The following is a 24,867-nucleotide window of genomic DNA, read 5'->3' as shown; positions in this document are numbered from 1 at the left end:
TGGAGGTTAATGAGGCCACAGACTCGCTCTGCTCCACACTGAGCTCGTGTCTAGACGAGCTGTGCCCTCTTACCACAAGGCCAGCTCGATCCAAACACTCTCATCCATGGCTAAATGATACCCTCCGATCGCAGCGCACCAGACTCAGAGCCGCGGAGAGGAAATGGCACAAATCCAAACTAACTGATGACCTCAAAAACTACCAGACACTCCTGGCCTCCTTCTCAGCCAGCATCACTGCTGCTAAGACGGCTTTCTACAATGACAAAATCAACAGTGCTACAGACACTCGAAAACTTTTTTCAACCTTCAAATCGCTACTCAACCCTCAGATGCCTTCTCCTCCATCCAGCCTTACTGCAGACACCCTCGCCTCATTTTTTACAAACAAAGTGGCGGCAATCAGCAGTCAATTCTCTACATGCCCACTCAACGCATCGGACTCAGATACCGCACTCCTACAACCTCTAGGGACTGCTAGATCATCTTTCTCAGCATTCACGCCTCTCTCTGAGAATGAAGTATCTAGACTCCTGACATGCAGCCATCCTACCACATGCTCGCTGGACCCTATACCTACGAGCCTACTTCAGTCCATCAGCCCGACCATCGCACCAGCTATCACACACGTGATCAATGCCTCGCTAACCTCCGGCACATTTCCAACAGCGTTCAAAACGGCCCGGGTAACACCGTTACTTAAGAAAGCTTCTCTCAACCCTGCTCAAGTCGAGAACTACCGCCCTGTCTCACTCCTGCCTTTCTTATCCAAAGGCATTGAACGAGCAGTCTCCAAACAGGTCTCTGACTTCCTATCACAGAACAACCTTCTGGATCCAAATCAGTCTGGGTTCAAAAGCGGCCACTCTACCGAAACGGCTCTGCTGTCTGTAACAGAAGCCTTAAAAGAAGCCAGGGCGACCGCTCGGTCATCAGTACTCATTCTGCTTGACTTATCGGCTGCCTTTGACACGGTTAATCACCGTATCCTTCTCTCTATACTCGCTAACATGGGAATCTCCGGTTCTGCTCTCTCCTGGTTTGAATCCTACCTCACAGGACGCTCGTTTAACGTATCATGGCTTGGTCAGCTATCTGCACCTCATCATCTCACCACAGGGGTCCCCCAGGGCTCAGTACTGGGCCCCCTTCTCTTTGCTATCTACACCACCTCCTTGGGACAGATTATCCGTTCGCATGGCTTCTCATACCACTGCTATGCAGACGACACACAGCTCTATCTGTCCTTTCCACCTGATGACCCCTTGGTTTCAGCACGGATCTCGGATTGCCTCTCAGACATAGCTACATGGATGAAGGCACACCACCTCCAGCTGAACCTCTCAAAGACTGAACTGCTGGTCCTCCCAGCTAAACCTACCATACACCACGACATCAACATCAAATTTGACTCTCTGTCTGTTTCACCTACCAGGACTGCAAGAAATCTAGGAGTTGTTCTCGACAACCAACTAAACTTCTCAGATCATGTTGCCTCAGTCGCCCGGTCATGCCGTTTCGCACTCTACAATATACGGAAAATCAGGACTTACTTAAATCAAGATGCCACCCAACTTCTGGTTCAGGCAATAGTCATCTCACGACTCGACTACTGCAACGCCCTCCTGACAGGTCTCCCAGCCTGCGCAGTGAAACCACTTCAGATGATCCAGAACGCGGCGGCGCGCCTGGTCTACAACCAACCCAAGAGGGCACATGTTACCCCGCTACTCATCCAGCTACATTGGCTACCTATGGCGGCCCGCATCAAATTCAAGGCTCTAACGCTTGCCTACAAAGTAGTCTCCGGTTCTGCTCCCACCTACTTGAATGCCTTCATACAGACATACGCTACCTCCAGACCGCTGCGCTCCTCAGACGAACGACGTCTAGCTCTACCTCCGGTACGCTCAGGCCAATCCAAACTTTTCTCATCTGTTGTTCCTCGCTGGTGGAACACACTGCCAGCTCCTACTAGGGCAGGGACATCCCTCTCCATTTTCAAAAAACTCCTGAAGACCCAGCTCTTTAGAGAACATCTCCTCTCATAGCAACACTTACAACAAGTCTTGCTGATCCTAGCACTCACCAGCCGTCTTAAACTGACACGTACCTGTTAAAAACAGCACTCACTGATGCACTTATTCTTACTGTACTCTAATGTTTTTTAAATTGTCCTAATATTGTTGAGAATTGCTCTAAACTTAAACTGTTTACCATGTTGTTAGTCGCTTTGGCTAAAAATGCGTCAGCCAAATGTAATGTAATGTAATGTAATGAATGGTGCGTCCGATTTTCACAAATCAGGCACCGTTGGAATCCCTGGACCAATGACCCCTATTTCGTCACTTTCAGTTTCAGCGGTCACACATTTCAACCGATTTTCATGGAACTTGGCTGAAATGATCTTCAGGTCATATCTTTACATATAAAATCCAGACTTGGCACATGGCATGGCCCTGACCACACACACCAACTTGTATGCCTCTAAGTCTCGTGCTCTAGCGCCCAATAACTTAAGTGTCATTTGACTACTAGGGGGTGCTATAATGACAGGAAGTGAGGTCGTATCTCAGGCACGCTTTAACTTATCAAAACCAAACTTGGTACATGGACTCGGGGGTCTCATCCTGAGGATGACCAACAAATTTGGTGACGTTTGATCACCAGGGGCGCTAGAATTAGTAACACTTTCACGTATCAACACCAAACTTGGTATGTGGATTCGTGACATCATCTTGAATGTGCATAATACATTTGTTAAATCTTTCATCACAAGGGGCGCTATAATTAGCCACATTTTTCCGTATCTGTATTTTTATAATGCCATAATGAAAGAAATGAACCATGGCCTCAATAACTTTCAATAACTGCATTAACCATACACATTTAACTGTACAGTAAACAAGCAGTTTCAACACTGGCAAATGTTGGCATGTTAAAAAAAAAACAGGCGTTTGATCAAAATTGCCCATCTGATCCAGGAGGTGTAAGAGAGTTTTCCTTAAGTTGATCACATAGACTAATGCCGAAAAACAGTCTCTTCTCTTCAAAGTCTAAGGACAAGCACTGGGCAAGACTTCTGAAACGCAATCCATTGTGAAGCATCATTAAAGGTACTCTAAGCAATGTTGGGTAACGTCACTTCTGTTGACGTTCAAACAAAACAGAGGGCTAGCTCGCCCCACCCTCACTCTCCTGTGCAACTTAAAATCTCTGGAATACGCATCTCGTCAGTGAATGGCTGGAAAAGTTTGTTATGTTTCATGGTCCAGTCTGCACCAGGCTGTTTTTGTTGCGATTTTTGTAGCCTGAGCTGTCTACAGAGGCCACGTTTTTTTACAGTGTATTCAGAGGACAGGCAGCTAGTGGACTGTGAGGAGATGTTTTCTGTATGTGACAAAAAATGTTTTAGCTTAGAAACCATGTGACATCGCTTAGAGGCTAGCACCTTTAAGGCTAGTTTTGAAGTCGGTGGGTGTGTTTAGCTCTTTAGCAATCTCTATAGTCTAAATGGGCATTCCATCATTGCATTTTCAAGTCACATATTCACACACTCTCCTATCAATCTGTTGGAAACAGCCACTTTAAGACAGACAGATTTTGATGATTTTGATGGGATTTTCTTTCTGGGCTTGCCATCACGTTAATCAACATATGATTTTAAAATTGCCATCATAGGCTAGCTCCTTCTCAATTGTTAGTTAACTTGACCTACTTTTGAACAACTTTGTTCGAGATTATCTTGTCTCTCCATCATTCAGGATCATGCCACTGTTGTGAAGGAAGGCTCACTTAACTCAAAATACTGGTTACAAAAAATATCGATACGGCATCATATACAGGTTTTTTTTTTTTTTTTTTTGTCTAGGCCCCAAATATAACACGACCCCACTTCTTCAGAGATATTTTGAGAAAAAAAACGTATCATATTCAGGTCAATACAGTATACAGTGGGCAGTGCTTCGACTTGGCCAACTTCCCTCGCGGTCCGCGCACGGGATCACGTGGCATCACGCGACTTTAATTTGTATTTTTCCAGTGACGCTGCAACGATGCTGCAACAACCGGCAGAGGTCTCAAGTGAGCAGGGTGTCTCGTAAAAAGAAATGGAGCTGGAAAACCCTACACAGACTTTACTACAGACTTTAGCAGACTGGTTTAGAAATAATTTAATAGCCAGAAATATGCCTGCCCTGCCCTAATAAAGAAATATTTGGTTAACGACGAGTGAATCCCGTTTGCAGCCGTAGAAGAAACGCAGGACAAATTAAACATTCTGGTTTTCTCCGAGTGCAACGATGATAGACAGACATCATTTGGACAAAATATAGAGCATATTACCCTCCGTTGCTCAGCCAAATGCCTTCCTGTTATGTCCTGTTATCACGGAGTTACAGGCGATAAACGATTTTTGATGGTCACAAGTTTACTTCATTAGCGTTTATTTTTTTGATTATTAAAGAGTGTTTTTCATTTAAAGGCTTGACTTCATGCTTATTCAGAAGAGCATTTAGTGCTCTCCCCAATCCCAGACGTTCACATTGCATGTTTGTTTGTAATGGATGCAACCGCGAGATACGCTTGTCATAGGCGCCGATACCGTGGGTGCTCCGTCTCTCGGGCACCCACTGAAAACATCGAGCACCCCTGTGTGCCAGCTTACAGTCCCGGCTAAATTTACATGAATTTAAAATCAAACATTGCAGTTTATGTTAAATTCAGCATCTCTCATAATGTGATTGGATATGTTGCTGTCAATTCCCTACTCCATATACTAACCACCAATGAGAGCGTCTCTCGTATGAAAATTCCTGACACTTCCCACCTGAAGAATTAACGCAAGGCTTTGTCGGGTCTTAAGCCCCGAATGTTTAAAATGTATATAGCCCTGAATATCATTTTAAAAGTAGTCTGACAAAGCTTATCGTTTTGTGACACAGCTAAACACTGGTACCTCATAGAAAGTCTATAACATAGCCTAGGTGGTCGCAACTCACAAAAGTAAAGCAGATAGAAAGAACTCACGCAAACAACACGCAGACAGCTTCATGTGCAGGGGAGAGAGCGCGTGCACAGGTGCTTTATGATTGTTGCCTTCTGATGGTATCTTGCTAATTCACTGAACTGCATTAGGTGACACAAATGGTATTGCCTTTATCTTATAACTCCTTGTCTGAGCGACTACCAGGCCTATGGTTTTTAAAAGTCAGATGTTCCCTGACAAAGACATTCGAAAATTAAGAATGTTTATTGACTTGAAAAATACACAAATTTTTGCAAACTCCCTTCATTCAACCCTTGAAGACATCGCGGTCTGGTGCGTTATGTATATTGTTTCTTGTACCATTTAATTTCTCAGAATTTAGGTCTACTAGGCCTACAATAACGTCATCACCAAATACATCTTTTATTTTTAGTTGATACAAGGATACAAGGATACAAGGAAGTTTATTGTCACATGCATAGTTACTGGAAGTAAGAAATGCAGTGAAATTATGTCTGGTGTCAGCCTATTTGTGCATTAATGGGGGGGGGGGTGCAGTAGAAGAGGGGTTTAGTAGATTAAGTGGCAAGGGCTGCAAAAAAAAGGTGGGGGAGGATTGGGATTGGGTGGGGGGCACCAACAAGGAGCACCCAAGAGCAACCACAAAGAGTAGCATAGGCCTACTGTGCAGTGTGCACAGTGCACTGACGACTGTAGAGGCAACCCCTTGTTTCAGATAGCCTGGACAACTTGTTGCCTACATTATTAATTAATGGTAGCCTACAATAGTTAATTGATTTGCGTAACATATTAGTTGGCTCAAAGAGTAGGGAATCAGGATGGAGAGTCACGCGTGTGTTGCTTTTGCGGGATCGAATCCAGTTTAATGCTAGTTTTCAAAACATATATTTTTTTACATGTCTTTTGTCCGAGTGGCTGTAATGTAGCCAAGTGCTCATGGCGTATGAAAAGCGACTTCAAACCGCCTAAAACAACTTGTTTGTGAATGTCTGACAACTGCTGCAGCGCATGCATGCGCAAGGAAACCAGTAGGTGGAGAAACCAGAAGGCACACAACACCAGAACGATTTTAAGGCTATTTCGCATAGGCTACTCAATGGTGCTATTTCACACGCATTATAGCGACCCCCACTCACCGGGGTTAGGTGGAAGGTGTTAATAGACGATTGGCGTAGCCTACAGTGGACTAGGGCTGTCAAAATTGCTCAAAAATGACGTTCGAATATCCCCTCTAAAATAAACACATGTATTCAAATATATTGGAATATCTAGGCTATATTATTTGCGCATTATGTCATCTGTTTTTAACTTTTTGTATGGTTATTGCTTGCAGGGGGGATCCCAAGCAGCTTTCAGCCATAAGGCATTTCCTAATTCACCCGACAGTGATATTCAAAATGTTGAAACTATTTCGGCATAGCCTATAAGCAGTTTAACCCTTAGAACCCGATTGACGCAAAGTGCGTCAAAAAACACACCCTTTCTTCTCTGTTACATTGCTCCGGAACGGTTCATCGCAGCGAGATGAAACCTTTATTGCACGACAGAGCAGAAGTGGGGCTTTCCAACGAGACTACACACTTGTCTGTACGATCAAGTATGAAAATAAAAAAAAATCATGAAATTAAATCAAATTGCATCATATTTACAGTCTATACTTCTCTGCGTTCACCTGCACACACATTACTCTAGTTTGAATTACTCGCGAACCCGTGATCGCATCGATATGGCAAGCATATCAGATGAAAGAGGAGACACAGGGCTATCCATTGGTACCATGTTTATCGATCCTTCTGACTTATAAAACCAGACGAAGTGACTGCAAAATAATAACGTCATGTACACAAACCAACGCTGCACACTCATTACTCTCGTTTGAATTATTCGCGGACCCATGATCGCATAGATATGCCACGCATGTCAGATGAAAGAGGAGACTCAGAGCTATCATTTGATACCAAGTACATCCTTCTGGGTTATAAAACAGACGAAGTGACAGCAAAATAATAACTTCATTTAGCTGGACTTACCCCACGTTTTTGTCTGTTCTTGTGGCAAAGCATGTTTATAATCCAATGCTATCATGTGTTTCTCTATGGCAAAGCATGTTCATATTCCGGTTTTGAGATCCTAGCAAATTCCTGCATGGCATCCAATTCAAGGCTCACATTGCATCCCAATTTGTTCAACAAATAAACACCTTTTTTGCCTTTACTTTGTTCATGGCAATGCAGTAAAGAGTTGAGAATTATTATGACTGCATACACACAGGCACGCAGGCTAACACGCAACCTCGGGTCAAGTCAGGTCAGATCAGTTCGTGTCACAGATATGGAGCGCAGAAAGGTCATTTTTCATCACTAAATAAAAAATGGCATTTATTTCCGTAAATCACACAGCAAATATTTCTGTAAATTGCTCAGCCCCAGAGTATCCCTCCAACATGGCAATTATATTGCCCGATTCAGGACAGTCTGCCCTACACATACATGAAATGCATGTAGAGCTGTGAGCTTGCTGTGGTGAGATACATGTCGAAATATAAGAATTTTTATAATACTCTTTTTATATTTTAATTCTTTAAAAATCAAAATAAAATCAATGCTAGTATTAATACATGAAATGATGGCAGATCTGAATAGCCTAAACTCTCCTGAAAAAAACAATATATAATATATGTGTGTGGCACTTACAATGACCAGAATAAATCCTTATGAATAAAGGTAGTGAAAATGCCCTAAAAACAGCTTAGAGTTCTAAGGGTTAATTAAATGTAATGTTAGTTGTAAACAAACGGGCTACTTGGTGAGGCTTGGCCTCACAGATGCGCTCGTGCCTTAAATGGGCCTATTAACTGACCGCCCGATTCACGTTGGCTGGTGGGCAGGGGGGGGGGCATCAGACATTTGTTCCCAAGGGTCTATATATAATTGATAATCCGGCCCTGCCCCCAACGAACGCAACTTTCCACCTCTGAGACAGATTAAAACAAGTCTAGAGGACTACTAACTCACTAAGACCTACTTACTGTAGGCTGCGCAAACCACAGGCCTTTTTTTTTGGGCAAGCCTGCATTCGAGGCAGGCCTTCTGTTGAAGAATTTTATATAAATCCTGCGCAGTAATCCTCCTACCCCCGCTACCACAGCTGTGGATAGTGTGGCATGCTCACGCTTTATTTCTCCTTCTTGCAAACTAGGCCTATAGCCCAACCATTTATGTCTTCAAAAAATAACAACTTGCCAGATATGCCTTCATATCTTTGGGCTTCATTCAGCATTTTGTTCTTCCACTGGAAATGACTCTTCTACATTTGCTGCCTGCTGCATCCTTTCTGTTTGTATTGTTTAGAAAAGGTTTGACGTCTTGAGTTAATGCATTAAACATTGCTGGTAACCAGCCACAAATAGCCTACAGATTCTTGCGTGCGTACATTCTCTATTCTCTCCAAAATGTGCCTGTTCTATAGGCTGGCCAAGTGCGAAAATAACCTGTCAAGCAGTCAATTGACTACATTGCAGTCAATAAGTAGGGCAAATTACGAAACCAAAACGTGGGTCATAGTTGTCTAAGCCTCTGCTGTGAGGCCAAACCCATGAACAAAGACGCATTGATATCTGCAATAGAGTTTTTTTTGGCGAAACAAGCTCACAGCTGAACGAGTCATAGCACTGATGGGAGAGGCAACTGGCATGTGATCTCCCCACGGGCCAATGGATGTACAAGTTTTCTCCTGTGCCTACGATATTTAATCCAGTGTTTTGTCAAGTTGCAAAATGCTATTCGTTTTAATGAATTTTTATGATAGTATGAAGTACTTTTTGTATAGGGTACTATCTTAATTGCTTTATACTCAATACTTGACCAATGGCTATTGCATCTGTCTATTGAAAGTGAAAATGTGGCATGTGATCTACTGTGTAGGCTTCATAAAATAAATTAAACAGATTGCTAATGGCCTAAAAGCTGATCTGGGGTGCGTTTCCCGTACAACTACAGAGGTTAGCTTTTTACTAACAGGATGCATCGTTCAACTAACCAACATGTAAGTTACGACTGTTTCCCAAAACTGTCATACTTACATAGTACTGTAAGTTTGGACCATGATAGTTTCCAAACTTCAGTAGTCTGAACTAAGGTAGTTAATGACGTTTAGTAGCACGTGAACGGGCACCTGCACATACTTCTGTGGCGCATTGCGTTGAGGCCGGCAGATGACAGCCGCCGTTGCACAGCAGTTACCAGTCCCCTGTCCAAGAGTTCGAATCTGGGTTAAGATTTTGACAATATTGATATCGTTGTTTACCTAAATTTATCTTTTGTGCAGATCATATTATCAAAATCAGCCTTCTTGGCTTGGTTTGCGTAAACTAACAAGGACCCCCCCCCCGATGAAAATCAAAGGCTACATATTCTCAGCTGACTCGTCAAAAAGTGCGCACCACCTTATTATTATCTGCAGGTGTGTGACTCTTTTACTTACGTGCACATGGCTGCAAATTGACTTTTAATTTATGTATTTTCTGCCTTGGGCATTTTAAAATATGGATGTATGGTGGTTAGAAGTGTAAATATCAATTAGAAACCTAAATATATTTATAATTATTAATTTGCAAACAAATAACTGGCGTCAGTAATGGCTGCAGGACCAGATGGCTGCCTGCCTGCACTGGTATCCCTCCATCCCCCACTCCACCCCCCTTGTTGCAAGCCGTGTGTCTCTTATGTTGTGTAAAGAGTTGTGTAAAGTGTATGTGCTAATGTTGCTGAGGTGCTTTTTTCCTGTTCCCACACTATACTCCCCACATGAGCATAGTCTGGGGGTTGCTTTTTTTCTCCTCCCCTCTCCTCATGTTATGCTGTATTTTTCCTCAATGCCCTGTCTTCCTGCCCTGTCTACCCCCTTGTCATATTGTATGTATGTTTGTATGGTCAGGTTGATGGTCAATTTCACTGGTACTTGTGACTATGTGACAATAAAGTTCTATCCTATCCTATCCTATCAGTGACGTCTTTGACATGAAGATCCCTGGAACTATGCTTCTACTAGCATTCTACCACAGGTCACCACAGGAGAGGTGTAGTTGTAACTACACAACTTTACGATAGTGGTTGCGAACGTTTGTTGCTACTATGGTTTTGGGAAACACTAACGTACTGTAACGATGCATTGGACTATGTAAGTTCCAAATATGAATGTAATTCTGCGGCATAAAGCAGATGTATTTGTTTATTGTACAGAAAAATAAAAATGACATGTCAGTCAATTGACTACATTGCAGTCAAGAAGTAGGGCAAATTAATTTACGAAACCAAAACGTGGGTCATACTGTAGTTGTCTAAGCCTCTATAGCGTAGCCTGTTAAAAATGTCGCAGAAGCCTACCCAAGGCTACAGATTAATTCTGAACAGTTATTTCTCTACTGGCTCAATTATCACACCACTGTTTTGATTTGCGTAGTTGCGTTACCCCAACACTGACAATAATGTAGACAGCAAATTTCGATTTCGATTTTCGTTACCACCGTGTAGTCAAGCCTTAAGCCATACCCAAGTAGCCTAAATCGAGGTAAATCGAGCTTTTTCAGAAGGGGCGGCAGGCAGAGCGATGTACAGTGGCAGAGCGACGCACAGTGGCTGAAAGGGGTACTATATCGATCTATAAATTGCAGGAACGTCCGTCTCTCTCTGTGTGTGTGTGTGTCTCTGTGTGTGTGTGTCTGTCTGTCTGTTATTCGCATATCTCTCGAACCGATGGTCTGATTGATTTCAAACTTAACAGGTGTCTTGCTACGGGCACGAGTAAGTGCTGTGCCAAGTTTGACGTTGTTTAGATATATCGGTAAAAGAAGCACACGTTGGCTTTCTCCGCTCTACCGTAGCCACTCCCCCTCTGACACAGCACAGCGCAGGACCATCTCAGAGAGCACAGCTCATGACCAGAGGGAGAGAGAGAGGATAAGCGGAGTTTTGGCAGCACTGAATCACGGGTTAAGATGCAAGATGTTTGGATGATTATCATGTCACGATTTTGCAAGAACACGCCAACAAACACGGGTATGTAGTGGCCTGCCTCCAGCACATTGTCTTCAGGATCTTCTCCAACACACATCCTCTACATACTTACAGCACACTGCCCCCACCTACCCACACACACACTACACACACTACACACACAGACACAAAGTCACTGCTCCACTCCCCTCCCGCCCACACACACAGCTTCACTGTCATCACTCACATACATCATACATACAGTACTCTGCTTGCAATAGTAAGTCCCTTCACATTACTTGCAGTACACTGCCCCCCCCTCTCCCCTACATACACAGCACATTATTTCATCAGGAAGCTTCTCCAACACACATCCCCAACATACTTACAGCACACTGCCCCCCCCCCCCCAATACACAGCACATTGTCTCATGAGGAAGCTTCTTCAACACACATATTGCACACTGCCCTCTCCCCACATACACAGCACACTATCCCATCTCCCCTGTCATCCCCTTAACACACACACCAAGACCCCTGGCAGTTGGGTTAGCCCCTTGAGCCGTGGATCTGCCCAAGGTTTCTTCCTTGGTAAGGGAGTTTTTCCTTGCCCCTGTTGCTCTTGTTGGTGCCCCCCCCGCCCCAATCCCAATCCTCCCCCACCTTTCTTATGCAGCACTTGCCACTTAATCTACTAAACCCCTCTTCTACTACACTTTACCCCCCCCCCCCCATAAATGCACAAATAGGCTGACACCAGACATAATTTCACTGCATTTCTTACTTCCAGTAACTATATGCATGTGACAATAAACTTCCTTGTATCCTTGCTTTTCAAAATTACATAAAAAGTATGTGCAATAAACTGACGCTTCCAATAGCCCAGGCTACTTTGGACTTGAGACTTTGAATACGACAATTCCGACTGCAAGGTCCCATATTGAAACGAGCGATAGGCTAATGGTCCTGAATTTAACAACGTTTCAGAAGACAGCTAGACAAGAAGTGGCAGGCAGAGCGATGGCACTTATGCTACCAAAGTCTGTTTTCGAGTCACATTGTTGCAAATCTACGATGTATACGAATATACGATGATGCATCTTTCTACAAAATGGTTTGTCTTCTATATCGTTAAGCTATTCAGTAGGCTAAACATAGCCTTACATCAAAGCTTTAGGCTTATGTCATTTCGATCAGCTACAGACAACGAATGGCAGACAGAGTGTGTTAGCGTGATGTTACTTATAGGCCTAGGCTAGCCTAGCCTACCAGAGATTGAGTCACATCGTTGCAAATTTAAAACGATGATGCATCATTCCACAAAATGGTTCGTCTTCAGTATCAGGAAGTTATTCAACAAGCTTAACAATAAAAAAAAAACAGCTGTTATGTCATTCAGATCTGTAGAAATGTCACATGCAGCCATGCATAAATTCTGCTTACTGCACATTAATTATAGGCTAATATATTATAATATTCAGTATTCATTATTGAATGCTTAGCTGGAATGATGTTTTTTCCCTATCATCATATTTTTAAAGCAGGCCTACCTGCGGGCATGTAATTGGGCTACGGGTTTTCTACAGGAATGACATGCTTGAACGGGCACTGCACTAGTAATACTCAATGGTTTCACATACTTAAAGAAGAAAGAAAGACGCTTGGAATAAAAATGTCTACTTAAATGGTTTCAATGTCCCTGCATGCACCCCTCATTTCATGTGACCTTAGTTAAGAAATGTTCTAGATTTTGGCTGATTTGGCATGATATGACCTACATGGGGAAAAACATGGGTCCATACCTGGTAGCAGTGGGGCAGTTCCAGGATGACGGTCAGCAGCTCTGATTGGCGCAAGTTGATGACACGTTGACTGTGGCCATGATTGAGAAGGTGAAGCTGCAGAGTGACAAGCTTAGCCATTTTCACACAACGCACTGCCTGGCGCACACACGAATCCTATAGACACCAGGGGACAGAGAGGATGAGTAAAATATTAAAAAGGACTGCAAAGTATCCCACAAGTTTACAACCAAAATGTATGCCCACCCTCGTTGTTACAGTGTAACTTTTAAAAGGCACAGTCAACAACTTTAATATTATAATAATCAGTTGGCCTCTCTAGAAATAGTTGACCAGGCTCACAGGATTTCATGATGTTTTCATCTCCATAGCTCCTTAACATTTTTGCATGTCTAGGATGTCCATTAGGCCCATTGATAATAATATAATGGCTATGAAATGAATCTGTTCATTCATCCATCTCCATTCAAATGTCAAATGCACGCCTGTCTACAATCCAACATGGAGTAAATGCAGATGCCGACCAAGCAGGTAATGACGACTGAACAAGATGTGTACAGTATGAAAAGTTTTTATCGAAAAGCATTTTTTTCCATTGGATTTACGTTTCTATCTTCTGTCAGTACTTTCATCCACAATTACCGTGTGAACACAAGCATATCATACACTATTCATCAGTTAACTTTTTACAAAACAGTTAAATGATTCAACAAATTCAAATGCAAATAATTGGCTTCTCCAGCTCTCAGATAGGTTAATGTATTTTGCCATATGATCATGGATAACTGATGGCATTGATGCATTTTTATAAATGGCAAGAGGCACATTGTCAATTAGTATTTTAATTTGTTCAGCTCATTTCTCTCGTGATTCCTTTCTCACTAAAAAGCTGGTTAATAAAAGTTCCATACTTATGATTGTCCAAAATCTTCACAGCACTACAGTGTAAATGTTGCATCAAGTGATGCTTTAAGTGATCAAGTCTCTACTCAGCCCACGCTTTCCCAGTAGTTAAGTTGCCTTTGGCTTTGACTCCAAGCAGAATTTTCAGATCACCCCACAAGCTTCTTCATAGCTAAATATGCTTGACCGTCTTACCATCCTGGACCTGGACCATCCCTGGTTTCAGTTTGAACGGTTTCATTGAAGCATTCTGGTTTAAATGTGGAGCTGGCCTTTTTCTTGTGTGCCTTTAAAGTTAGCATTCTTGTTTTTCTTTTAGCCATTGCTGTTCATTCCCTGCATGAAAGCTTGAGCAGAGCGCAAGACGGACATTATAGAATGCAGACGCAATGTAATTAGCTGCATTGTCTAAAGTGTCCGTCATTGAAAAGCATGCTCTAGAATATTTGGTGATATTCTGTTACCCAACATTTCCTGGAAAATTTACCACTGCACCTCTGTTTTTTCCCCCATTTTGGTTTTAAAACATGCTTTGCAAACAATAAAGAACTAAAATGAATGAACAATCTATATACAGATTCTAAGCATACCCTGTTGCTCCAGGGTGTGTTTACTGGGAAACCCAACAAACGTATTTGGCTCTCTCTGTGGTATTGCAAAAAGTTTATACAAAAGTTTAAGAAGCTGTGCTGGAGGCTTATGAACTTTTGCTTGAAGCTTATCGTCAGCTTTTCTGGAAGTAGAATAGAGAGAGACTTGCAGGGATTAAGATTTAAAAAAAAAAAAAACATACCTTGAAGAGACTCTCAGCAGCATCTTTAAAGAGAGTTTGGACCTTTATCAGGGCACTCTTGAGTTCAGCTGTTACAACTGCACATGAAACAAGATCTCGATTGGTGAAAAACATTTGTTCTGAATCTGTCACAGAATTCTGTCACCTGTATCATATTTTCACAGAATCTCTGGTGATGGAAGATTACAACATTTTAGATTTTCCTGTAAAATTATATTGTAAGTTACTTTAGTAAGGCTTTACTCACTCCATGGCTGGGACTCAATAATTTTGAGCTGAGTACGAGCAGCTCCCTCGTGATTCTCTCCAATCTCACGACACATGCTGAAACACAGTGCCACCATATTGTGCTTCTCACTGTCACATGGCAGACAACGTTTAATGTAGTCCAGAAGAGCAGTTTTGAGCCTGGTGTTCTACAAAACATATACTCAGGACATCAGATATGCAACATACATAACAGACATATAACAGAGAAACATGAAGGTCTTACTGTGAATAAATAAATAAATAATTGCACACACCATATTTATGTATTCTGGCTATCAAATTAGGGATGCAACATGCAAGGTTTTTTTCAAAGATTTTTGACACAAAGACAAAGAGACATTAGTGGATTTATACAACCCCAAAACAGAAAAAGTTGGGACTTGCAAATAAAAACAGAATGTCATAATATACAAGTCTTGTAAACCCATATTTAGCAGCAAAAAGGATATAGACAACATATCAAATGTTGAAAATGAAAATTTGGCTGCGTGTGACAAATCAAAATGACATAATCCTAACAGCTGTTTTGATTCAAGGCTATAATGCTTAGCCTATTGAATAACTTGATAGAGAAAACAAACCATTTCGTGGAATGATGCATCATCATCTGAAATTTGCAAAGGTGTGACTCAAAATCAGTCTCTGGTGGCCTATAAGTGACATCACACTCTGTCTGCCACTCGTTGCTTGTCGCTGGTTATGCTTTGCATGTGTGGCATTCTGAGACGTTCTTTAATTCGGGACTATTATCGCTCGTTTCAATTTAGGACCTTGCAGTTGGAATTGTCGTTTGCTTATTCAAAGTCTAAAGACAGTCCAAAGTAGCCTGGACTATTCGAAGTGTCTGTTTATTGCACATCATTTTTTATGTAATTTTGAAGAGCCACTGCATACCTGTGTGTGTTGGCGTGTTGTTGCAAAATCTGTGGGGTCATTTTATGCAAGCAAACCGCATACAGGGGGTCTTTATTGTTGAGGTCAGACATGTTAACACATCTTGCACTCGCTTAACTTTTTACCTGTGTAACCTACACTGATCCAGCTCTGCCAAAGCCCTGCTTCTATCCTCACTGGTAGCTTACAGTACAGTGCTGTGTGGGAGGGGGAGTGGCTAGCGGCGAAAGCATTATTTCTTGCATTTCTTATTCAAACAACGTCAAATTTGGCACTGCACTTACTCATGCAAGCAGCAAGACACCTGCCAAGTTTGAAATCAGTCTGACAAACGATCAGCGAGATATGCGTGCCACAGACATTAGGACGGACAGACAGACAGACAGACAGACAGACACACAGACGCTTCTTGCTTTATAGATAGATTACACAAGTTTTCCAGCATTTTGTTACCCCCGTCCCAACTTTTTTTTAAACATGTTGCTGGTATCAAATTCAAAATTAACATATATTTTCCATGAAATAGTCAAATTTGTCATTTTCAACATTTGATATGTTGTCTGTGTCCTTTTTGCAACTAAATATGAGTTAAGAGATTTGCAGATTATTACATTCTGTTTTTATTCACATTTTACACAACGTCCCAACTTTTTCTGTTTTGGGGTTGTAGATGGATTGGTGGACAGATACTGAGAGAGTGTGTGTGTGTGTGTGTATGTGGAGAGAGAGAGAGAGAGAGAGAGAGAGAGAGAGAGAGAGAGAGAGACATAAATACATCTTTTATCGATCCCAAAGTACATTTTTAAATTCAGTGGTGAAAGTGCAGGTGCTGCTTCAATGGCATATGGTGAAATAGACTAATTACATGGTCTGGCCACTTATGAAAACTAAACTGAATGAATTTAGAACAAGGCTTAACATGTCTTCTCTTCTGTATATTCTTAATGTTACAATATGTCCAAATTCATGACCTCTCAAATATACCATAATCATCATCATCTCCTGTGCTAAAAAGTAAAAAACTGATTGCTATTTTGTAACATTAAGCTTTTTCTTTATAATGGCCATGGAAGGGGATGGGATAATGGAAGGGGATGCGAATTAGTCATATTAGAAATGAGTCAGTGTCTTTTCTCCATTAAAAATAAAGTGTACCTTAATCCACACTGCAATAATTGTGTTAACTTTTGCTGTAAGACTGTAGAAGTTTAGCCTGTGCCCATATCTGGAGTCTTAGTATATAGCCTACTTGTGCATAGGATGCTCATGTTGCTCACCAGGTGCTAACAACAGCAGGTTGATGGGTTGATGTAAAATATGATTCCTTATGAGCTTATTACTTACTGATTCCACCTTCTTCCTGAGCAGCATCTCAAAGCAGTGATTTTGGTTTAACAAGTCAAATATGTATGTCATCTCATTGTACCTCCCAATGCCAGTGAGAAGGCGTACCTGTAGGATTTAAATGGGACAATTTTTTTACAACAATATCAGTAGTGATTGTTGTTACAGAAAGAGTTAGCTCAATCCAATTTAAATTTTCAATTTCAATTTAGATAGATAGATAGATAGATAGATAGATAGATAGATACTTTATTGATCCCCAAGGGGAAATTCAAGGATCTCAGTAGCATACAGACATCACACACAACATGCACTTACAGCAGAAATGGTAAACATAAGTATAAGTATAAACATATAACTAAACTACACTGTATAATAAAGACAGTAGAAGATAAGAAAGATATGAAAACTAACAAAATTAAATACTAAATACACTATATAAATTAAATTAAGAAAGTCCAATGTGCTTGAGGGTGATCAAGCATAAGACGCTTGTAGTGACAGGGTCGGGACTGGTAAGGTGCTAAAGGGAGTGAGTGTCATGGTGAAGGTGCAAACAGTAGTCCAACCATAGTCCTTAGTTATGTGTGCATGGCAAGGTGCTCAAGAGAGTGAGTGTCATGGTGAAGGTGCAAAAAGTAGTCCAACATTAGTCCAACAGTGCAACAGTGCAAGAGTAAGGTCTAGAGACCAGCATAAATAATATGGACAAATAGGAGAGTAAAGTATAATGTAGACAAGGTAAAATAAAAAACTATTTCAGTGCAAGAACAGGTTGACGTAATAGTATTATAGCCATTCATTCAGTATTGTAGCAGAAGCCTGACCGCAGCCATTGATCATGTGTGCTAATATAGCATGAAAAACAGTGTAGCAGTAAAACAGTAGTGAAAACATTAGGCTGTGTACATTAGTAAAACAGCAGTAAAACAGTAGTAAGCAGTAGTGGGCAGTCAGTACTTAAACATGGACATGGAGAGGGTGGAGAGGCAGACAGACTAAGCAGAGAAGTCTATCTCTCCTTTTCCCTTTAGTGAGGCATTGAACAGTTCAATGGCCCTAGGAACAAATTACTTCCTCAGCCTTTCAGTTGTGCATGGCAGTGAGCGAAGTCTCCAGCTGATCAAGCTCTTTTGGTTTTTGATAGTGCTGTAGAGCGGATGACATTCATTGTCCAAGATGTTGATCAATTTGGGATGAGTTTGGAGGGCTGCGGCGTAATACTCTTGGTCATTTAAAGTAAATGTGAAGGTGCTCTTTGGTAGAAAAAATATATGTATAAGTATGGAAAGTCCAAGGCACTCTTCAAAAAAGGTTAAAAAAGCTTTAATAGGTAGGCTTAATCATCATGCTAAAATTGCCAACATGTTTCAGCCTTGGCTAGGCCTTCAATCAGGGCAAAATCTATTACAGGCAAGGTGTTCAGACAAGTAAGATAAATCAGCTGTTCAACGAACACCAGCTGACGTGGGCGGAGTTAGGTAATTACAATGAGGTCTAGACCTTAACACATTATCACATATACATACAAGCAGACACTAGGTGGAGTCCATATCAATTTATCAACATCGCAATGTAATAAAAACAAATAGAACTTTAGAGGAGTAGCCCCTTTGTCTGAAGCGATTATACATCTCTACACTGGCATCTGGGGTCTGTGTGTCTGATGGCTGTTGACTGAGGTCGTTGGCACCTCGTTGTTCGTGGTCGCCATGTGGGGGAGGGGTGCAATATCCAGTGGTGATGGGGGTAAGTGTTGCACTGGTAATGAGGTGGGGTGTGGGGTGGGGGCTGGGGGATGGGCAATCGAACCTGTTGTAAAAGTGGTTCAGCTGGTTCGCCCTGTCCAGGTCTCCCTCCACAGAGCTGCTGCTCTTCTTAAGGCCAGTGATAGATTTCATACAGTCCCACACCTCCTTCATGTTGTTATCTTGCAGCTTCTGTTCCATCTTCCTTCTGTAGTCCTCCTTAGCCTCTTTCAGCTTATTCTTGAGTTCCCCCTGTACTCGCCTCAGCCCCCTCCTTAAACGCCATCTTTTTCCTATTGAGAAGGGTCTTGACATTACTGGTTATCCAAGGCTTGTTATTTGGATAGCAGCGTACAGTCCTTGTGGGAACAACAATGTCCACAGAAGTTCAGATAGTCAGTAGTGCAATGTGTGACCTCCTCTAAGTCCTCTCCATTCAGTAGCACACTCCAGTCAGTGGACTTAAAGCAGTCTCTCAAAGCCTCATCCGCTTCCGGTGTCCACTTCCTGAAGGTGCGCGTGGCAACTGGTAGCCTCTGAACTTTTGGCTTGTACATTGGCTGAAGATGAATGAGGTTATGGTCCGACTTCCCCAGTGGGGGAAGGGGGGTGGCACTGTAAGCATCCCTCACGTTTGCATACATGAGATCTATTGTCCTGTTTTTCCTAGTTGGGCAGTCAACAAACTGGTAAAAGTTTGTGAGGGTGGAATCCAGTGTAATGTGGTTGAAGTCACCAGAGATCGCAAAGAAGGCATTACTGTGCTGAGTTTGGAGCCTAGCGACTGTAGAGTGAATGACGTCACACGCTGTGTCCGGGAGGGCTTGAGGCGGAACGTAGACACAAACAACAATGGCGTGCGAGAACTCCCTCGGCATGTAGTATGGTCGTAGACTGACCGCTAGTAACTCCACATCCTTACAGCATACAGTCTCCTTCACTGTAACATGTCCGGGATTGCACCATCTATTGTTTATGTATAGCACCAGTCCGCCAGTTCGTCAGTCTTGTTGGCCAGTGAGTTCACGTTTCCCATAACCATCGAAGGAACTGAGGGCTTGTGTTTCCACTTCTTCTCCCGACGCCTAGTCCTCACTTTAACTCCCGCTCTGCACCCCCCGAAAGCACCACAGCTCCTCCGGGATGTTTACGTGAACCCTACCAGCATTCCGTCGTATTGCAAGCAGCTGATTCCTTGTGTACACAAGTTTGTTGCCGCTGGAACATTGTAATAGATCCATATCCATAGGATAGAATGAAAACACTCCTCAAAGTGTGTAATCCAAAAAAGTTGCGAAGTAAAAAAAAAAAGTAAAAAGTAAACAAAAGACGGTAAGAAAAACACAAAGACACGGAGCTACCTCCACAGGCTGCCTCTCTCGTTGGCGCCGGAACCGGAAGGATTTAATTTCACTTATAGAGCCAAAATATTACACGTCTCATGGCGCTTTACAGAGTGTTAAAACATTCAGAGAGAGCCCATGAGTAACAAGGATGAGGAAAAACTCCCTAGAATTGGAGATACATATAGGAAGAAACCTCGAGCAGATCCACGACTCAAGGGCCTGACCCATTTGCCTAGGGTCAGTTACATGGCAGTAAGGTCTGTATACATGATAAGTGAGAGGTTAGTTAGGTGTAGAGAATAGAACATGGTGTGTAAAGCCACCTGAGGTATATGTTACAAAGAGGTAGGATGGTTACAGTGAAGGTAAAATTCAGTAAAGGAAAGAGAGAAAAAAAGTCAATAAATAAATTGTTCAGATCAATTTTGTAGTGCTCAGGTACGACGGAGTATAAGGGCTACACATGAAGAAAAAATTGAATTTTTGCCATGACTAGATTAAACTTGATATGTCGACTTTAAAGACGACATGCCGACATTAAACTCCAAATAGAGTTTAAACATAGCCTAGGCCTACAGTTTAAGCTATGTAGCCTACACTAACACACAATATGTGACAATCATGAATAATAGGCCTACTTCAAATGGTAGGTGTCATTTCAGATAGATTGCTGCTACGTCTTGTCTGTTAACAACTTATTGCCGTCATCGTGAAGTGCGTATCTCGCGGTTATGGAAATACCATGCACTATGCCATTTATATAGCTAGAATAATACATGTTTTCATTTTTCTAAAACTGCTTTTCCATGTGTCATGCACCTGCATAAAATATAGTAGGCTATAAACACAGATATGTGTGCATTTACTATGGGGTTGTCTGGTCGGGAGGACAGCTTCATTCGTCCCTCTACAGTCATTCAGCAATAGGCTGAATGCATCCATTAGCCTACAAACAAACATGTAATGTGAAAGTCTGGGATCAGGGAGAGCACTTAATATGCTCTAGGCTACTGAATAAGCATGAAGTTGAACCTTTAGATGAAAAATACTCTTTAATAATAAAATAAATAAATAAACCGCATATGAAGTTTACTTTTGATCATCGCATTATGGCCTTATAACTCCGTGATAAAAGTTCGTAACAGGAAAGTATTTGGCTGAGCACCGGAGGTTACCGATACCAATGCCTGGGCTTTAGGGGTGGGCGATATGGACAAAAAATAATATCTCGATATTTTTTGTGATTTTGACGATAACGATAATTAGTCGATATCCTTTAAAAAATTGTTTTTGTTAAAGTCTGAGTTACTTTACAGCTCATTATTTATGTATAGCATCATTACAATAATAACCAATAACCTAACCTGCGACTTTTTAACCAAATCAACCAATGCATTGTCACTCTACTATGACACATTTCCAATTCTGCCCCCACTTGTGTGTGGCAATGACATGGTCTAGCCAGCTACATTAGAGAAGATGAATAGGCCTGACAGTTTCCCAAGAAAAAGTCTGAAGCTGAAGTTCCTTTCAAACCGTTACATAGGATTCACTGTAAAACTAAGAGCAGACCACATCTCAGTTATTTCCTTCTATGTTTTGTTTTAGAGCAATCACGTAGGCTAACATTCCAAGTTACAGAATAGAAACTAATGTGTTAGCTTATGGCTAATGTATATGAGAAATCCCATAGAGATGCTAACGGTTAGCATAATCGATAAACATAGATATTTAGAGCGAACTTCAGTCCATTTACAAAAGAGTTAGATGAGAATAGTTATTTGTTTACAACTGACTATTAAAATACTCAAAGGCTAATGTTTTCTCTCCATATAATACCGTGTAGGAAAAAACGTGACTGTCTAATCAATGCTACTTGAACAGAAGTAGCCACATAAAATCCCAAGTAGGCTACTCTCGCTGCACAAAATAAACATTAGGCTGCGTGGGACAACGTTGTGACCCACTAGTGATCACGTGACACTTGCTCTGCTGCACTTCTCCCACATAGCCTACCTCCTGGGAATGTATGAGTCTTCAGTGCGTGATTTCGAGTGTTTTTTCCCCATAAGTAATTTAAATACTCGATAATGTCAATTTGCACATCGTTAAATCAACAATCACAATATTATCGCAGACGATATATATCGCCCACCCCTACTGGGCTTTGTGTATCGGTCGATACCCAATACCGATCCGATACCATAGTTAAATTAATAAACTATCATGTGGAAAAGACTAAAGGCATTAGGCCTGATTTAAACATTCTATCCCTAACTAAACATCAATTTCCTAGAACAAAATCTATATTTAATATTTCTAATATCTTAATATGTTCTTAATATGTTAATATTCTTAATATGTCTTTTTGCCTTTATTGAGATAGGACAGTGAAGAGAGCGACAGGACGCGACTCGGAGAGAGAGAGATAAGGGTGGGATGAGGGTGGTAAATGACCCGGGTCAAACTCTGTGTGGGCACTGGGACCCAAATGTGTTATGGATGCTGTAGCCACTTGCGCCACAGCACACTGGTTTTCAGTGTTGTGTTCACTGTCTCTTGTCTAGTTCTCTCGTTGGCTGTAGTTCCTTACCAGTCTCAAAAAACAATGTGCAACAATGCAAAGATGCAAGATTAGCTAGTGATAGTCTGCAACATGGAGGCTACCGTCATTGATCAAGTTCACACAAAACAACTTGTAAATGCCAATTAAGCACCAATTTACTCTCAATCTGGGGCCTCTGTCTACAACTTACAAAATTGGGCCTAAAATCATGTAGCGTAAACTCACCATAATGATCACCGATCTTTCAATAAAGGTGCTCTAAGCGATGTCACACAGTTTCTAAGCTAAAACATTTTTGTCACATACAGCAAACATCACCTCACCATCCGCTAGCTGTCTGTGCCCTGAATACACTGTAAAAAATGTGGTCTCTGTGGACAGCCAAGGCTCCAAAAATGGCAACAAAAACAACCTGGTCCTGGCTGGACCATAAAAACATAAACCACTCCGGCCAGTCACCGACAAGATGAGCGTTTAGGACAGTTTCAATTGCACGGGAGGGAGGGGGAGGGAGTAGCGAGCTAGCTCTTTGTTTTGTTTGAACGTCAACAGAAGTGACATTAGCCAACATCGCCTGGAGCACTTTTAATATAAATGTTTCATGCTAAATAAAACCTTTAATTTGCCATTCTGTCCAAGGGCTTGACAGAGATATGCTGCCCCCAGTTTGTGTAGAGTGTAGAAATAAAATAATAAAATATAAGATTATTTATATAATAATGCATTTTCATACAGAATGGAACAACACCTAATTCAAAACCTAAATAATTTATCAGTACATAAGGGTAAAACAATGAATTCTTCAGAAAGTCAGCCCAGGGGATACTCACCAATAAACTGTGGCGGTCACTATGGGCAAGATGGACATGGCTGACATGTCGTGCTGCTTGAAGTACTTGAACAATGCCTTCCATGTTACAGCTGAGGCTGAAGCAGTCATGTGCCAGGATCAGCAGTTCTACCACTAAAGACAAAATAGAGGAAAATATCAGTTAATCTGCACTGCTGATCCCATCTGTTGGCTGATTCTTTACAGGTACCATTGTATTTTCTAATATGTTTTAATTTATTATTAATTGTGCCCCAAAACAATATGTTTTACCCAAGTTGCCACTGTTCATGAGATGGCAGACTATTCTATTCTATACTATGATTGGTCTATTCTCAAACTGTTGCACTTTAATGCCAGTGTGCTGCTCATCAATACAACACTCTTTAGTATTTCTGCAGATTTGTGCAAGTTTTATTGTTTAAATAAAACTGTAAAGGGGTCAATGTATGCTATGATAGTACAGCTCAGCTGGTTGAGTGGCTGCTAGACAAAGGCGGTAAAAATACTAAGACCATGGGTTCGATACCCAGATAAATGCTGAACATCTTACTGCAGCTCAGCTCTGACAGTGGCAAGGTGGAGATGTGCTTCAGCAGTCTGTTTCCCACCAGGTTTGGGTCTCCACAAAGCTTAGCCAGCTGCCGGAAAGCCTCTCTCCCCTCTGACAAACAATATATTTGCTGGTCCCCTACAGAAAAATAAGTTGTTGAGTAATTGGAATCTTCCACACAACTCAAAACATTTCCTATCAAAGACTAATTTAAGTTACACCCCTAAATCTCTTCTCTGTTTATACAGTACCCTCCAGAAATATTGGCACCTCTGCTAAAGTTGACTGAAAATCAGTATAACAAATAATCTGTTGGTGATTTATTGTAATCTTACAATGAAAAAAAATAGGAAAAACCCAACCTTGAAGGGAAGCAAATTTATTTTGAGAAAAAGTAAAATCTCAAAGAAATAAATATAACTAAAATAAATATAACTTATTTATTTAATATAACACGTTGCTCACAATTATTGGCACCCCTGAAAAATCTTATAAACAAAACCTAGCAGAAGCATTTTCCTATCTAATTTCAAATTATTTAAGTTAATCAGAGTGTCTGTGAACTTTCAGAAGTAGTTCATGACTTTCTTTTTCACTATGGTATGAAAATAAAGTCACACAGAGGCTAAATCCTCTAGTCATTTTTCAACATCGGAAAGACAAGAGAATACACTAAATTTAAATAAAAAGAAAGTGTGTTGACATTTGTAAGTCAGAGAATGTCTATGACAACTAGGTGCTTTTGTTGAAATTGCCTATATTTACAGTTAAAACAATTCTTAAAACGTTATAATCATCTGGAAATGTGACAAACATGC

At 41.4% G+C, this 24,867-nt stretch overlaps 1 protein-coding gene across 4 annotated transcripts in view; it reads right to left on the bottom strand.

The window, feature by feature from the left end:
- Nucleotides 1–24,867, bottom strand: part of spg11 (SPG11 vesicle trafficking associated, spatacsin) — a 96,196-nt gene that overhangs the window by 6,560 nt on the left and 64,769 nt on the right. For all 4 annotated transcript variants that reach the window (XM_076303185.1, XM_076303194.1, XM_076303211.1 and 1 more), the window contains 6 exons: nt 24,050–24,187; nt 23,498–23,631; nt 17,008–17,115; nt 14,747–14,915; nt 14,500–14,576; nt 12,804–12,959 (listed from right to left, as the gene is read on the bottom strand). In XM_076303185.1, the coding sequence (XP_076159300.1) occupies nt 12,804–12,959; nt 14,500–14,576; nt 14,747–14,915; nt 17,008–17,115; nt 23,498–23,631; nt 24,050–24,187 (782 nt within the window). The remainder of the gene's footprint in view (nt 1–12,803; nt 12,960–14,499; nt 14,577–14,746; nt 14,916–17,007; nt 17,116–23,497; nt 23,632–24,049; nt 24,188–24,867) is intronic.

The sequence above is a fragment of the Alosa pseudoharengus genome, unplaced genomic scaffold, assembly GCF_046254945.1.
Source record: "Alosa pseudoharengus isolate Yale_2024_CS ecotype anadromous, Long Island Sound unplaced genomic scaffold, YU_APseudo_1.1 YU_APseudo_1.1_scf_10, whole genome shotgun sequence".
Lineage (NCBI taxonomy): Eukaryota > Metazoa > Chordata > Actinopteri > Clupeiformes > Clupeidae > Alosa > Alosa pseudoharengus.
Note: the sequence above shows the minus strand (reverse complement) of the source record. Positions and strands in the feature narration are given on the sequence as shown.